We start from the raw sequence: 17024 nt of genomic DNA, 5'->3' as shown, positions 1-17024 counted from the left end.
ACCTCTGTGCTGCTCTGCACCTATTAACAGCCAGCCAGTATTGTGTTTTTTCTTCTCCCACAGAAGCAGTTTTGTCTTTAATCATCATGAAAGTAAGAGCGGAGTCATATGCATGGAGCCTCACAATGAGGTGCTGAAGCACTTCATGAGTAGGAAACTTCACACAAACACAGGAAGCTCAGTGTTTCTCAGCGAGGAGTTGGAGTCCATACTGCAGGGCTAGAGGACTGATGGGCTGCTCAGATTAATGGCAGCCAGAGAACCTGCGGTTCGTACTCTTATTGTTGCCCAGACTGTCTGCAGGGAGATATTGGACCCCAGATCAGTGTTGTCAAAGGTGAAATATTTAATGTACATTTGAATGTAACATTCTGCATTTTTTTTCTCCAGAGACAATCTTTTTGTATTCAACATGAAAGAATATAATTTAATGTGTTTTATTGTGGGTTAAATTATAGTGTTATAAAAATCTCATAATATCCAAATACAGCAAGGATATTTGCAATCTTATTTACTACCTATAACCTGTAAGACACAAGATGCAAAACATCTTTTGTTCACCTTGTTGTAATTTTACACACAGGACTGTGGGATTTTCTACTGGCAGCTCAAAGATCCTGTAGTAAATCCGAGTAAACATAAAATATAGCACAACAGGGACCTCTAGTGGTACTATTTATGCTTTTAGAAGCGAAATATTGCAAACTTTAAAATGAGTTTGATTGTGAAATGCAATTTTACTCATTTGTACAGTTAAATCCTATGATTGCACGGATGCCAATTTCAAGGCAGCAGTGATAATAAATGCATCACCATGGAGTTTTTATTTTGACTTAATTTCACTTCAAATTACTCCATTTTAGATTAACACACTTGTACTCAATTTATATCAGCATTACAAAATTAGAGTTTCTTTCATTTCTAGTGAGTCCGTGTAGTAAGTGAAGGCTTTGTGGAAGAAGGATCACCTGTATTGTTCTCTGTTGAAGCTGAAGAAGCCTGGATTTCTCCCTATTGTTACAGTGCAAGTTAAACATGATGCAGGCTATAAAATGACATTGTGAAAATTAATTTTCATCTTTAATGTGACTTATAGATATTGTGTTTAACAGAACAGATCAATGTTAATAAAGGTTTGAATCTGTAAATACATTGTTGCTTCTAATCCAGTGTCCACATTGAGCCTCAGTGAGTTCCCATCTAGCATCAAATAAACTGTATTGAAGTTCATTTTTTATTTTTCCATTTATTATTTTCATTTAATTCCTTTCCATTTGCTCATTTCCTTCCTTCAGCTAAGACCATGGTATTTAGAAGTTATTATGATCATAGTGATCTCATTTTCTAATCATTTCATTAAAGGTCAAATACATCAATACAGGGGAGCGGTTAGGGCATAGGGCTTGGAATCCTGAGGTTCTGAGTTTGAGCCCCACTCTCACAGACTGCAGCACAATGGCAGCCCCCTGCTCATCAAGGGGATGGGTTAAATGCAGAGAGTTAATGTTGTTGCTCTGTACTTGTGACAATGTAATGGCAATAAAAGATGTTAAAAAAAATCAAGTCTTTCATCAAAAAAATTTCATCCGACCTTGAGGAAAAAATACTGTTCTAAATGGTTGTTTAAAATGTTCACCAGGAAGCAGACAGCAAAATCAAGGGAGCTGTTAGTGTCTAACGCAAGTACTGCATCCTGTTCTACATGTTTTAACGGTCTATTATTATTCTCCTCATAGGACTTAGTAGAAGAGATGGGGACAGAGGACTTTCTAAAAATTTTGAATTATTTTTTTAGTAATACTCATCACTTTTTTATGTATTATTTTAACTGTACATTAAAAGGTCTTACTGTGTTAAAAGTGTGATCTTTTGGGCTCACAATGCAAATACACTGCTCTCTAAAGACTGAGTCGCCACTGCTCCTATGTAGGGCCAAACGGATTCCTCTGTTACAAAATAACACACAAACACTCCATACAGTCCAATAACACCATGCTTTCAGTAAAATATGCTGATCTTGGGTTGTTTTCCATTTAATAAAGTACAGCAGCGATCAAATGTAAACATTTTGGGCGAAAAAACATGGTACAAAAAAGCATTTATATGGAAGTTCAGAGCATTAATATATATGGCGCAAATATGCAGTATTTTTGGTTTGGTGTTATCAGTGTGATGAAGAGTCTGACACGATTTATAGCTTTTTCAACAGTTCAGCGGTCTGATGGCGGTGGGGAGGAAATTGTTACAGAATCTGCTGGACCTGCATCGAATGCTGCAAAGCCTCTTTCCAGAGAGCAGCAGGGAGAACAGTCCATGGTGAGGGTGTGAGGTGTTGATGATGTTACAGGCTTGGGACAAGCAGCGGTGGGATGAAATGTCTTTAATGGAGGGAAGAGGAGCCTCGATGATCTTATCTGCTATTCTCACCGCTCTCCTCACCTTCCAGTCTGAGGTGCTGCAACCTCCAAAGCACACAGTGAGACAGCTGCTCAGAACGCTCTCTATGGTGCTTCTGTAGAAGGTGGTGAGGATGGGTGGGGGCAGGTGGGCTCTCCTCATCCTCCGCAAGAAGCACATGCACTTCTTTGCCCTTTTTACCAGTGATGTGGTTGGTGTTTAAATTCCAGGTGAGGGTGTTTGTGATATGCACCACCAGGAATTTGGTGCTGTTGACCACCTCTACTGCTGAGCTGTTGATGAGCAGTGGAGCGTGGTTAGTTGACGATTAGTTCTTCCTGAAGTCGACGATGATCTCCTTCGTCTTCTCCCCGTTAAGGATCAGACTGTTATCTTTGCACCAGCCCATCAGCTGCTCCACCGCCTCTCTGTAGTTCTGGTCAGGACTGCACAATGAGCTACAGGAGGTTTCTGTGGAGAAGGAAGTCTTGGACACTCTGCTGAGACTGCTGTCCCAACAATCCAGTCCTAAGACAACAAGTACTTGATATTGTTTAATTTCTCATCTAAAAATAGCCTCACATTTTGTCAGAGGTTTATGAGAAGAGAGTAAAGAGAGATAAGGATGCTCAGGGTTGCAAAGTATGTTATGACGCATGCTTTTCTGCATATGGCACTAGCTCCTACCTTCTTGTTTGTGATAAACCTCTTTTTCTCTATATAACAATACTCAGTCATATACTGGAAGTCTAAGGTGTACAGAATAAAAATAAATACAGAGTATACGGTCCCATGTGATGCTCAGCAGCACACACTTCCCACTTGGTAATGCACACAACTCTCAGTGTTAAAAGCTGTGGAATGTCAGGGACTTACTGATCCAGGTGATTGTGGGGACGCCTACCAATGTCTTGTAGAAGTTATGCAGAGGTGAATAATCCAGGTTTAAAGAGTAGACAGCCTGTATAGCATGGTTCCAAATTGCAGGCCTTGAGGTCAGGTCTCCTGCACCTAGTACCACTGCCACTATCCCGTGAACATCCAGGGGCAGGACATAGATACTGCGGAGAGTGTCAAATACCTGGGTGTTCACGTCAACAATAAACTGGACTGGAACTTATAGCATCAACACTCTGTACAAGGGGCAGAGCCGCCTCAACCCCCTGAGGAGGCTGGTTGCCTCTGGAGTGAGCCGGCCGCTGCTTAAATCCTGTTACTGTGGTGGCCTCAGCCCTCCTCTACGCTGTTGTGTAGTGGGTACCAGGCAACACATAGCGGGACAGAATGAGACGGAAAGAGCTGGTAAGGAGGGCCACTTCCATTCTGGGCTGCGCTCTGGACTTGGTGGCTGAGAGGCGGGTGCTGTCCAAGCTCCCACCCATCATGGACAACACCTTTCATCCCCTGCACCAGACTTTAGAGGAGCTGAGCAGCTCTTTTGTGACAAACTAATATACCCTGTGTGTAAAAAGGAGTGCTACCGCAGGTCAACCATCCCTGCTGCCATCAAACTTTACAATGCCACTGCACTATAATGTGGTGTAATAACACTGCAATAACTTATACTATTTAACAAACCAGAAACTACACTTTACCTGCCACCACTTTACTGTACATAAGATACTGTATACGTAAGTCACTTAAATCTCTATTTTTTACCATACACTGTATATATCTGGATGCACTGTAAATACTTCATGCACCTTTACCCTCTTTGTGCACCTCCTGTTCTTTATAAGAACTGATGTCACAAGTTAATTTCCTTATTGTGAAATCAATAAAGTCCTATTCTATTCTATTATTTTATAGAGGGGACCTGGAAGGCCAAATGGTGTAAAAACTCTGCCAAGTATTACTTGCTGACCCGTGGACAAGGAGTGGCCAGTAGGACTTCCAAAAGTGTCTTTGTTGGAGCAGGTGTGCTTCTAATCCACAAGCCAACCGCAGTCAACTGTCATAAATGGAGCAGATAGAACTGGTATACAAGGTGAGACAGTCAGTAGGAAAGTTCAAAACATTTATTAAAACAAAAACGGACAGAACAGAAGCGTGGATCTGTAGACCTGCAGCGACTGCAGGAGGGAGGCAGGGCACCTCCCAATCAATGACACTTTGGAGGGAAAAACACAGGTAAGTGACCAAGATCATCTGACAGGGGTTAAGTCTCTCCAAGTGAGTCACTTACATGGTTTAACAGTTCATTCCATCCTCTCAATAATAGGCAGGATCAGCAGATGCACTGCCAACGACATTCAGCCTTGAACCGCCTAGAGTGTCCCCGATGTTGCAGCCCCGGAGAACATGCAGGAAGCTGATCCAAGTCAGGGGGGGAAAAGATCAGGCAGGAACAGTTCAGGGATTCAGGAGTTCTCCGCTCAATCAGAGGTTCAGATCCAAACAGGAACAGAGGGATCCAGCCTTCCAGGAATCCTCAGTGCTTGAAGGCAGGTTCAGAGTCAGATGGGTCCAGAAGCGTGCCCAGACAAACACGCACAGAGGCAGACAGGGGCACCGCCCAAGGCTGGTTCAGAGTCCTGTGCGTCGAGCAACCAGCTCAGACAAAAACACACAGACACAGACAGGCAGAATCCAGCAGGAGTCCAAAGGTGGTTCAGGTGAACAGATCAGATGGGGACAGACAGGGCCAGTGGATGAGAGGGAACAGAATCAGGAGATCAGAATCACAAAGGAAACGCTGAAACACTCTTACCACTGGATAGGGAATAAATTTGCCTGAAGACACTGGCTGCAGAATAATCTCCTCACAGGAACTGGGACATAAACCTAGGACTAACTAAAACAGAATCTACAGACAGCAAATAAATAATGATTTGACCCCGATAGCTTGGGCTGAACCGAATATAAAGCATAAACCCAGGTGGATAGGATGATGAGTAATTAGGAACCGGGCAGTATTAAGCAGGTGAAAGGCATGAATAATTAAGGTAAGCTGTCAGGCAGATCATGACATCAACCCTGAAAGGTGCTTGTTTGCTTACTAAAGTCAGCCAAGTGAGTTTCTCAATACCTTTCATGAAGTACCATGTTTGGGGAAAAATTAGTCTGTGATCACAAAGAAAATTATCAAGATTTATTTTGTACTGAAAGGGCAAGGCAGAGGTGAAGAAGTGCAGCAGAATCCCATGTATCTAGTAAGGTGTTAACGTTATACAATTTTAACATACTGCTTTGTTCTAGTTCAGTCTCACTTTCTGCCTCTCAACCTGATTCCTGCAGAGAGACAGGCTGGAGAGAATGGTGTTTGTTGGTACCAGCATCCCCTATGGCATTAGACAAAGATAAAGCTGTAGTTATGAAATAAAAGAAACACTAGATTTGAATGTTATTACTTTTGATTAAATATATTTCAGTTTATTTAAAGATGGTATAATGTTGTTTAGCACAATCAGGTTTTTTCACACTTTTTCTTCCATGCATTTTAAACGAGTTGTGCCAAAATCTTCTTTCTTTTTATGTTTGCTGCTGTGTTTGTGGCCTTTCTTCTATTGATGATCTGTATTGACCAAGCCTCAGTGATCAACACAGCCTTATATTTCTCTGATATGAAGAGATTTTGGAAGCTGCAACCCATATCATAATTGCACCACCATGATACACCTTCTTACCGTAGATCTAAACATTTAGGATGATAATTGGGGTCTGTAAAATCCCAGAAAGAACTATTAGTTCTATTATTAATTTTTATATAAAGCGCATTTTACACGGTGTCACAGTTAGCATATAAATTATATAAATATTGACAAATTTTCAATAAGCCAAGTAAATGATCACCGCTGATGCAGATTACTATTTAGGCCTATTTAGAAAAATTGACTGATTTCTGTATATCACCTTAGAAAAAGTGTAAATATAGAAAATAAATATGCTAAGCTCCTGATAAATCTACTGTCCTCTTATAATAAGCCTACTTTTTTGGAATGCTGGGTTTTAGAGTCTTTCAGCCCTAAACAAAAACATGAATTCACCGAATCTAGTGCTGTTTTTTTTTTTTTTACATGCATTACGTTTCTTTCTTCACATTTTAAACACTAACCAATATCGTACTGAAGCTCTACTCAAAAGGTAGTAACACTGGCGGGATCTAAACCAGGGATGAGTAACTCCAATTCTTCAGACCAGGTTTTCCATGACCTTTATTGCAGATGTGTCTCTGCTTAAATACACCCAACTCAAGTAATTAGATGATTGAAAGGATTCTGGAGAACTTGGCAGCATGCTAAAGAGGCTGTTTAGCTGTTTGATAGAAATGTGTTGGTCCAAGTACACACTTAAAAGTTGTTGGATATTAACCATCAGATGCTGGTGCTACCCAACGTTGGTCTAAGCATGTTACAAAATGGCAAGCTACAAAAAGGCCTACTTTTCCATGCTTACATTTTTAGTTTTTCCTTTGTGTCATAAACATTTTTATACATTTTGAGTGCTAGAAATGTACCTATGCCATGTGTCTTTACAGTATATGATATGCTTATATTTACTTTTCTTAATAACTAGAGGTTCTAAGATTCTAAAAGCAGAATATTTAGTGAAATGGTCCTTTATTTTATTTTCTGAGTATTAATTTCTTTTTGAGCCAAATAGTAAAAAAAATCTTAATTCAAGTGTCACCATGTAAAAGTAATCTAAACAGAAACAGATGTAAACCGCTCTCCATTTATTTATATAATTCCGATTATTATTAAATTGATAGGGTGAGCATGAAAAGGAAACTTGAGAGAATCGAACATCCTCCAAATCCAGCCTTTATTGTTTATCCAGATTGTGATTTTTTTTTTTTTACATAAATACATTTAAGACTTTTCCAAGACTCAAAAGGTACTTTCCATTGGTGGAAAAGAGAGACGATAACAAAGACAGTAACATTAGGAGGGTCAGACTATTTTATAATCGCAGAAACATACTGTAACTTATGAGGGAATATAAAAAGGTTTTTATTTGAAACCCTAAGAACAGGGTATCAGTACTTTTGTTTGAATGTAGATGCTTTAAAACATTAATGTACAGGCTATTAGGTTACATTTTGTTTTAATAACCATGATGTTTTTGTGTTTTTTTTATTTTAACTCCACACCTCTGATTCTGTACCACTAGATGGCAGATCAAAGTGGGATGTTCTCAGTAGAAATATGCTACAAAACAAACCAAAAACCTGCATACATGCATTTCAAGCAGACAGATGGCGCAGTAGCTCCATATATGCTGACTTGCATGTTTGAGAAAAAAAAACAAAAACGATTTTCTAAAAGCAAATTAAACCAGCTCCCAGTGATCCAAGTATAAAAATCTCTACCATAGTGTTAGGCATGCAAGAAGCACATATTTAATCATGCTTTTGAAAACCTTTGTGTTTCAGGTTTTAAATGGGTGGTGCTCAGTGGTTAATGGCAAAGGGAAATGTTATTTATGCAGCACTAAGATATACTGATCAAGTTTGTTTATTTTGGATATGCCCAGTCAGAGAACAGAGAGGCTTCAGCAGTCAGGAAAGGTAGAAAAAAAATAAAAACTGGACTTGTATTCCTCAATGCTCATTGGTCCAGATTTCCCCAGTGCTGCCACAATACTGCGCGCACGTGACCAGCCTGTTTTCACCCAGTTAAACGCGTGTCCTTATATACAGGCTCTTCCATTCACCCACACAAACACGATCAAATCAACATCTAACAATCGGTTAACTGGGAGCGGACCATGGCGGCTGCAACCAGCAGCAACACATCCCAAGCCACGCTTCAGCAGATAAAGCACTCCAGCATTGAGCATACACGGAAACGCATAGACCCAAGGAGGAGGCAAGCGGCGCTGTCCTTTCTCAGTAACATTTCTTTAGACGGCCGACCCGTGCAGGACGATGCAGACGATCAGAGCCATGAGGGGAACTCACTGGAAGCTGGGACCAGGCAGAGCGTGGTTTCTCTGGAGCGCTCCGGGGCGCACGGCGCAGCTGGCACCGCCGAGGCTGCAGCGACCAGCGCCACCCAGGCGCTCGCTTTAGCGAACCAGGCTCGCCTCTCCAGTAGCTGGGGCAGCTGTGGGACTGGTGCTGCCCCGGCGGCTGCAGACATGGAGGGCGAAGCTTTTACGTCCTCCACGTTTAACTCTCCTTTCTCAGCGGTCCCAGTCGCGACCAGAGGGAGGCTGCAGACCTACACTCAGGGAATCCTTCCTGCCGCCTACTCCAGGCAGTTCTCCCCCAGCCTCAGCCTGGAGGGCGGACAGATAGAGCAGCAGAGGTCAAGGTAAATAGTGGTTTGCCTCACTGTGTGTTCTCTGGATACATCCACTTCAACACTTCTTTTGCAAAAAAACAAAAAAAAGCAACCCTAATGTATTTGCAGGTGAAGAGCCAAATAATATCTGTAATAATTTTAGCAACTGGTGTTTTTAACCAGTTAAGGGCCTCTGCATGAATGCATTGTTCCATTAAATACTTCCCAGGAGTTGTTCAAGGTGGAATGAGGCCTTAAGCATACATTGGTATAATGGGCCCCACTAAAAACCTACAATGCCTGGTGTAGCTATTGGTGAATGTTTTTTATGTTACAGCCCCAAATGTTTGTGGCTGATAATGTCAAGTTTTTCTACCACATCTTTGATTTTCTTAAATCTGCAAGTAAGTTAAGAGACAGCTATGGTGATCTTATGTAATACTCTGGTATAACATTTTTATTGTTGTTGTTTTGGAACAGGCCCTGTGGCCCAGGGTCTTTCTGCATGGAGTTTGCATGTTCTCCCTGAGCATGCGTGGGTTCTCTCCGGGTACCCCGGCTTCCTCCCACAGTCCAAAAACATGACTGTTAGGTTAATTGGCTTCTCTACAGTCCCTTTAGGTGTGAGTGTGTGTGTGAATGGCTGTTTGTCATGTTTGTCTCTGTGTTGTCCTGCGATGGACTGGCGACCTGTCTGGGATAAGCCTGCTAGAAAATGGATGGATGAATGTTTTGGAACATACACTGCATCCTGAAAACAGCTTTTCCACTCTGTGAGACGCACAGATGTGGGTCTAAGAAGGTTGCATGGGGCCTAAACGAGAATTATAATGGGGGGGGTCTAAAATGACCCCCTTAAGTACTATGTCTAGGAAAAAAAAACACTTAAAAACAATCTGGTTAAAATAAAGCAAGCATTCAATCTCATAATGTTCACTTACTCCTTGGCAGACATAAATATTACTTTTTGCAGAGTCGCCACCTGCTGGCACCACTTATCAACTTGCGTTCTTCGACAGCTTCAGTGAACACCAACATGTATTCTCAAAGCTACTAGTATCTTGCTCTTCTTGGCCTTGCTTCTGCTTTTTCACATTTCATCTTGGACTTTTAATGTTTTTTTCTCCATTCCCACTACCAGGATATTATTTCCTTGATTGCTTATGGCGCCCATGCACAGTAACATAGAAATGTTGGTTTAAATAAAAGAAAAGATTAAATTTACTAACAAATGGACTAAAAACAATGTAAAACACAAAAATAATATATCATAAAACAATACAGTGCAATAATTTTTTTCAGACAGGATTTGTATGCTACCAGAGTTAGCAAGTATTGAAGAAATTTATAGTCATAGAATGTGATAGTGCCCCTTAAAATTATTCCTCCTAATGCAACATCACCAAGCTTATTGTATTTTCCATACCTCAGTTTATGTTATCAAAACAAATCATTTATTCATGGGTAAGTTTTCTATGTAGGGAAAACCAATATGATTGTATGGAGTCATTGTCCTTGCAATATTTACTCCTACTGGATGAGTATGTGGTGGCATATTCACTTGATTGTTATTTACTCTACAGCAATCTCTCATACCAAGCATGCATCGGTAAAGAAAACAGGAAGAAATCTCCTGCAGAACCAGGCTTGGTGTGAGCAGGCGCCCTTCTGCTGAGGGCAAATGGGGATTCAAGAAAACAGAAGCAGATGTATAAAAGCACTAATTTATAAATACTTTGGTTAAATAGGTAACAGTAACCTGCTCCATAGGGGGCCATATTTAGGAAAAAAACGGCTAAAGCCAGGCATACACTGTACAACATTTTCAATTATTGCACTCAGCTATTGCTCAAACTGTATGACGAAACCGCAGAGCTTATAGTTCATAGCTCATGATGCATGTTTTCACACTGTCATCCATGCTCTGATAAAATCTACCTGCTCACACTGCACGTCCAAAAACCACATGTCAGTGCCGAGAGATGGCGCTGGTCGAAATCAGTTAAACTGGATGAAGAAGAAGAACTCTGTTGTTTGAACATGCGCAGTGTTCGAGGTTCTGGTAAGTTGGCTCTAATGCTACGTTCTCACCTAAAGCAGCAAAGGCAGCAGGAGCAGCTAGTTTACATGCAAAGTTAATGTTGATGCGCCTCAAGGCACAGCAAAGAGTCCCGCAGCATGTTTTAAGCAGCAGGGGCAGCGCATCTGATCAGCTGAATCAGCGCCTCACGAGCTTCTGAGCATCTGATGCGCAGGACGCGCTGCAAACACAGCTGCTGCTGGAGTTGGAAAAATGTAACTTTTGCTGCTCGACGTGCCACATCAACCAATCAGAGAAGCTGATCTGGGAGGGAGAGAGACCTATAGCTGCTTATGCAGATCACTATGATCACTCCTCTGCAGCAGTTTAATAACACCTAAATTAACTTACGATGCCAAAATCTGCCGGCAAAACATGTTGGCTTTTATTATCCTGGTGCCTGCAGTTTGGATTATGTAAATGAAAAGCGCCTTCCAGCCGCCATGTCAACTACAAAGAGATGACGGGGCCATAGGCTGCTGTTGAATGGGATTCCTACTAACAGCTCATCCCCGGTATGTGGGGGTCTGAGCGGCTCCAATAGTGAAATAATATTTGAAGGCAGGATGGTAATCTGGATGAACTGACAGCACAGATTAAGTTTTCAGGCGGACTTTCTCACTAAAAATCATACTAAAACTTGTTAAACTTGTACAAGCATAAAAAATGAAGCAGCACAAGTGTTTTTGCTGTTCTTGCTGCTTTGGGTGTGAAAGTAGCATTCGACGCTCGTAGCTCAGCTTCAACGGCAGGATTTGTCCGCAAACACCTTACGACAGCTGACTGAATTTCAAACATGTTTGATTTTCTTCCGAACTTACAATTCCAGATTGGGAGGTGGTAGCGCCCCCTGTGGCGGATCGCCCCCTGTATACTACATGAGGCAGAACGATGAGCCAGGATGAGGCTGAAACTCTGCCGAATCAAAAAATTTTCGCACGACTGGAAAATCCACGAAGATGGCCAAAAATCGTACAGTGTATGCCCGGCTTAAGCAGATGAGCTATGAGTCAGTTTTAATTTCAAAAAGGATGAAAGAGCACACATAAAAGCTGAAGCCATAGCTAGGTCTAGACAAAAAAAAGGGACTAAGCACTGAAAAACAGGCCCAACTCTATCATCTGTAATCTAATGTGTTGATGGCAGCTGTCCAGCCAATGTTTTGATCCAGGAAGCAGTCACAGTAAAACAGGACAGATAAGGCAACTATGAGAACAGGGGTTGAACTAACAAATACTGTACAATTGGAGAATAGAGATTTGGTGAAAAGGGGTCCCCATGTCCTCCAGCAGTCTAAGCCTATAGCAGTATAACTATGGAGATAGCTTAGGATAACCTGAGCCAATATAACTATAAGTTTTATAAAAAAGCAACGTTTTAAGCCTGTCCTTTAAAGTAGATAGGATGTCTGCCTCATGGACTAAAACTGGTTTTTGGTCCCACAGAAAAGGAGTTTTGGGTTTTTGTCATGTCAGTTTCCTGTAACGACACTTTTTTGTCCAACTCCACGTGTAGCAGAGGGCTGGCCCTATCACGCAGCTCTTGTGAATGTTGTCATCAGGGTTCTGTTCAACCCAACCCCTGTCACCCCCCACCCCTCCTGGTGTCTCTTCCACACTATTTCAGGAAGCTCTGGTTTATTGTGAAACCCTAACAACTGAACTAAACTGTTCTTTCCCTTTCTTGGCAAAGTAGAAGTTACACAATATAGCAGGTCTTTTTAGTTCGGGGTATTCAAAAAAACACAAAGTACTTACAAAGTGCACCAAACATGCAAACTCTTCTTCTCTATCACCCTTGCCATACTATTGCCTGTTTAAGGCAACATTAACATCAGCTGATGGTCCTTAGATATTCTCCTCTGCCATGTTGCACTCTGAAAACGGCCTCCTTCATTCATAATGCAGAAGGAATCCATGCCATAAAATTAGATGAGTTGTAAAAGAAAACATTCAATATACAATTTTCGAAATAAGCAGGCTGTGAATTTTGCAGGGAGAAAATTATACATATGAGTATACATTTAAAATAAGCTTACAGTTAATTCATACTCAAGTATTGGATAACGAGTAAATGAATGACATAAACTTACGTTCTTAAATTCTGCTTCTCTGAATCATCTTCCTTGAATCTTCTTAATGTCTACCTAGGGGTGTAAATCACACCCATCATGGCGATTCGATTCAGTATTGATTTCCTGACCCAACGATTCGATTATTTTCAATACTCAAGAATACACCACGATACGATTCGATTCGCTTAATTGGTTCTTTTTTTTTTTTTTTACCTTACAGACTAGACAATGTTACAAATTTGAAATAAATCAATGAAAGCTGTAAAATCATTATGCATTTTATTTGAGAAACAGCAAATAACAGAAGGAGAAAAGTTGTAGGTGTATTCCACCTAGGCCTATTATAACCTCATTCACTGAAAAATAACTGCACAAAATCAGTGCAATGAGTGACATTCAATACCTCAGCTCCAGAGTGTTGAGCAGGTATCAGAAGCCTTCGTTCTCCACAACATAATAGGGACGTATGTATGTACATATGAAGAATGCGATTGCCTTTGATATATTCCTTGCCCTCTTAGAAATGTGAAAACTTCTGAGGGAAAATTTTTGTCAGTGGCGATGTAGAGGGCTGTACTTTTTCTTCGCCTTGGACACCATGGTGTCTTCTTAGGTGAGCAGACAAATTGGATGTGTGCCACAGTAGCAAATTTTGCAACAACAAGCTCTGCATATACTGTAGCCATATCCTTCATCAGTTTTCTTCCATCCTTACGGAACCCGAAATACTTCCAGTTGTTGAGCTTCAAATAATTTGCTCTGATGTTACCCCAGAAGATGATGGCAGAAGAGATCACACTGTGCAGGACATGGATAGAAGATGTGCATAATCTTGCTGCTAAAGGACCTAAGCTTCCTTTAAGCCCGACATTAACTGGGCAAATTTTTTCAATCATTGCATGCATGTTGCTCTGATGTGATCTACTTTGGCAATTTGTGCAATTTTGTGTGCTGAAAGTCCTAAAAAGAAAAGCCGGCGACGTATTTGGACAAAGACATGGCTGACCAAATGTGGCTGCCACGTTCTATCAAAAACTCAATTTCACCACCCACCCCCCCACCCCCCTCATACTTCTGTGTTTTCATCTGAGAGGAAGAAGAAGAGTCCTTTTTTGCGCATGCCCACTGAGCGAATTGCCCACGACGGTCGACTGAAAATCAAACATACAGCGCACGACACATGATCAGGCTGAAAGTCGGGCCAATCGAAAAATTCTTATTCCTTAGGGCTTCAGTGTAAGCCCGGCTTTAGTACAGTCTGCTCTGTCCTTTCCAGTAGACAACGTGTCTGGTGTCTCCAGTCCAGTTTGATGTCCAGTTGAACATAGGGCTTTACTTATTTCTGCTTCTTCATAATCTGCAATCATCTCCTTTGTTGTGTTCACATTAAGGATCAGCCGATTGTTCCTCCATCATGCCACAAAGCAGTTCACCAGCTCCCTGTCGTTTCAGTCTTCCAATTATTTCTGCAGATGACAGGACTCTTGTCATGTACTCCCATCCCTGTGCTCCTATCCGTTTGACCCAATCTCACAAAGGGTTTGTCAGGTAGTCTTTCATCCAGGCAACTGTTGAGTGTTCTGAGCCTTTTCTGGAGTTTCTGACAAAGTAAATCAGACTGAACCGTTTTTTAATGCATTCAATTCAGTTTATTTATATAGCGCCACTCACAACACGTCATATCAAGGAACTTTACAATTCATCCAGATAATACAGTTTTCTATCTAAGGAAAACCAGTTGATTGCATCGACTCATTAACTCGAAGGCAATCCCTTAGAAAATCAAAGCACATGATCCTCACAGTGCCGTCCTATCTTGTCTAAATGGCAGTTTGTTGATGCAGATGTATGATGACTTCCTCAACATCCCGACAATGTCTTTTCAAAGGTATTATGAAGAGACAAAATATTACTTATAGAAGAGATTTGTATTTTTACGTTTCTGAGCCACCCTTATCTAGCCCTTTAACAACCTTTGTTGCTGCGCTAATTAATACAGTACCAACCTGCTAAATTTGGACTGGGCCCTGATTTTGAAGATCATCCATGTAAAATGATTTCTACTGGTGAGAAATGAGTAACCTGTTCATGGAGCTCAACCCCCTGATGCACAGACTTAGGAGCGCTCTCCTGACAGTGCCAGGTTTGTTTTACCGAGGGCAGCTGGTGGAAACATGACGAGGGGTGCCTGGCTGGGAGAGGCAGGATGCCCATGCTTTCTGAGAAGCAGTCTGGCTCTGTACTCTGTATTTTCTGCTCTCTGCTTCCTCTCTCAGGAGAATCGGAGACACATCCTCCCTTCAGAGTTGTTGGCCTCGAGTCCTGCTCCCATTCAGGATGTAGCAGATGCTCTGATGTGTTTCCAGAACTGAATCACCAAGAGGCTAAATTCTTCTATAATCCCTCAGATTATAATGTGAAAATGTCTTTGCGGTCTTCAGTATATATTCATAATAAATCAGTACATTAGAAGCTGTGTTTTAAATATAGCATGCCATGCCCCTTCTGGTGCTGTTTGCTGGAGGTGTAGAGCAATCCTCCATTTTTTTCTTTTCCATCAGACAAACATAATCTGTACACATCCTCTTTTAGTTTTGTTCAAATCAGCAGTGATCCAGAAACATGTGCTTTGCAGTATTTCCCAAACTGACTGGAAACAAAGGAGGAGCCAACTGAATGTTCCTCTGATGTTTGGTATGATTAGGTTGCATACTTTTTGGTTATGAGATCGATTGCTGTGTGCTGAGGTCATGGTTGGAACAATTACAGCGTTGTAAAAGAGGCTTCATTTTCCTCTGAGTCTTGCAAAGTCTGAGCTGTCAACATATGGTCAGAGGGGCCCTCAGGAGCTGAATATGAGACAGTGTAACAAGGTCCAGCATGTGTCTAACTATCAACATATTTTTTGTGAACAGAGTGAGAAATACTGTTATCATTTTTGCACTTCTTTGGTCACTAATTTCTTACATATAGTTAGTTTTATTTATTTTATTTTTTTTACCACTTTAGTTTAACAACATATAAGCTCATTTGTTTGACTTAAAGGAATAATCTTGGTACTGACTGTAACTTCTTATTAAAAAATGATTTGAATAAACCCTGAACCCATTTTAAAAGCTCTAAGTTCTTTATAACTTAAGCTATAAAGACTCCCGTTAAGCCTTAAAGTCACATTTATCACTGTAAAATATATATTTAACCTTTTAAAGTGGAGGATTAAAATAACCCCTGAATTTCAGACCACAGTTATTATTTTCTTAAGGAGGGTTGCACTTAATGTGAAATCAGATGATTGTTTTGTGATCTTTGAATAGATCATAATGGGCTACAATAGGTTCACTTTTGCATTTCTTTAAAATGACAGTTTTATGAAATATTTCATATTAAGCTTTCCCCCCCATCAAATCTGATAAAGCCATTCGCTCTGTTTAGCTCATCCACAACATTCTAAATATTTTGCTTCCTGTTGCTTCTCTGTTTATCAATACCTCAATAGTTTATTTATCAAAATGCAGAAAATGCGTCGCCTGTTTCTTGGTGTGTGTTTCACATAACACTGTCTTTTTAAATGATGCGTCTCACGATGAAGAAAATCCCCTAAACTTCTCTATAGAACTGCATGTAAAAACCAGAGCATAGCTTTTAGATGTGCAACATAGGTAATAGCTGAATAGTCGCTGCTGTTCTCAATATTTGGATACGTGAACCATAAAAGCCATTGATCTTTTATTGGCTGCACCATTTGATCAAAATTTATCACTCTGAATGTTTCAAAAGTGATATTTGATGAATATCCCTTGAGTGAATTGACTCGTTGTCCATTTTGTATAGCTAAAAGTTTGTTAAAGTATGTACAAGTATAGAATAAGACTTTTTTGGTTTACACTGTTTGTTTTAATTCTTTTGCTTCAACACTCAGACCCTGAACACTTCATTTTAGGTTTGCCCTTCAGTGTGTTTTTACTGAAAATACTTTTTTCTGCCCACATGATCACTAGTACTGTGCGTCCCAATAAGTAGCTTATATTTCCACTTTTGAATGTTAAAAGATACAAAGAAGTTTGCTTATCTTTTGTGGCCAATTTTTATTTATTTTTTTTTCAAGTCTAAGTATCTGATGTGTTCCGATCATAGAGGCTCAGCTTTCCTGACTTTTTTCTTTTTTTCCCCTCACTTCAATTGATCAAATCCCTACTTTGGCAAAGCACTCTGTGTGAATTAATCCAGACCTTTGCATTTACTTTGA

The 17024-nt window shown here is 40.7% G+C and overlaps 1 protein-coding gene across 4 annotated transcripts in view; it reads left to right on the top strand.

Moving 5' to 3' along the window:
• Positions 1-7978: 7978 nt before the first annotated feature.
• Positions 7979-17024, top strand: part of cables1 (Cdk5 and Abl enzyme substrate 1) — a 33704-nt gene continuing 24658 nt past the window's right edge. For 3 of the 4 annotated variants that reach the window (XM_038301619.1, XM_038301616.1, XM_038301617.1), the window contains exon 1: positions 7979-8654. In XM_038301619.1, coding sequence (XP_038157547.1) covers positions 8107-8654 — 548 coding nt within the window. In that variant the 5' untranslated portion in view covers positions 7979-8106. The remainder of the gene's footprint in view (positions 8655-17024) is intronic. The other variant, XM_038301615.1, reaches the window with a different exon arrangement.

This window comes from Cyprinodon tularosa, unplaced genomic scaffold (genome assembly GCF_016077235.1).
Source record: "Cyprinodon tularosa strain WSP-4 unplaced genomic scaffold, ASM1607723v1 ctg47, whole genome shotgun sequence".
Taxonomy (NCBI): Eukaryota; Metazoa; Chordata; class Actinopteri; order Cyprinodontiformes; family Cyprinodontidae; genus Cyprinodon; species Cyprinodon tularosa.
Note: the sequence above shows the minus strand (reverse complement) of the source record. Positions and strands in the feature narration are given on the sequence as shown.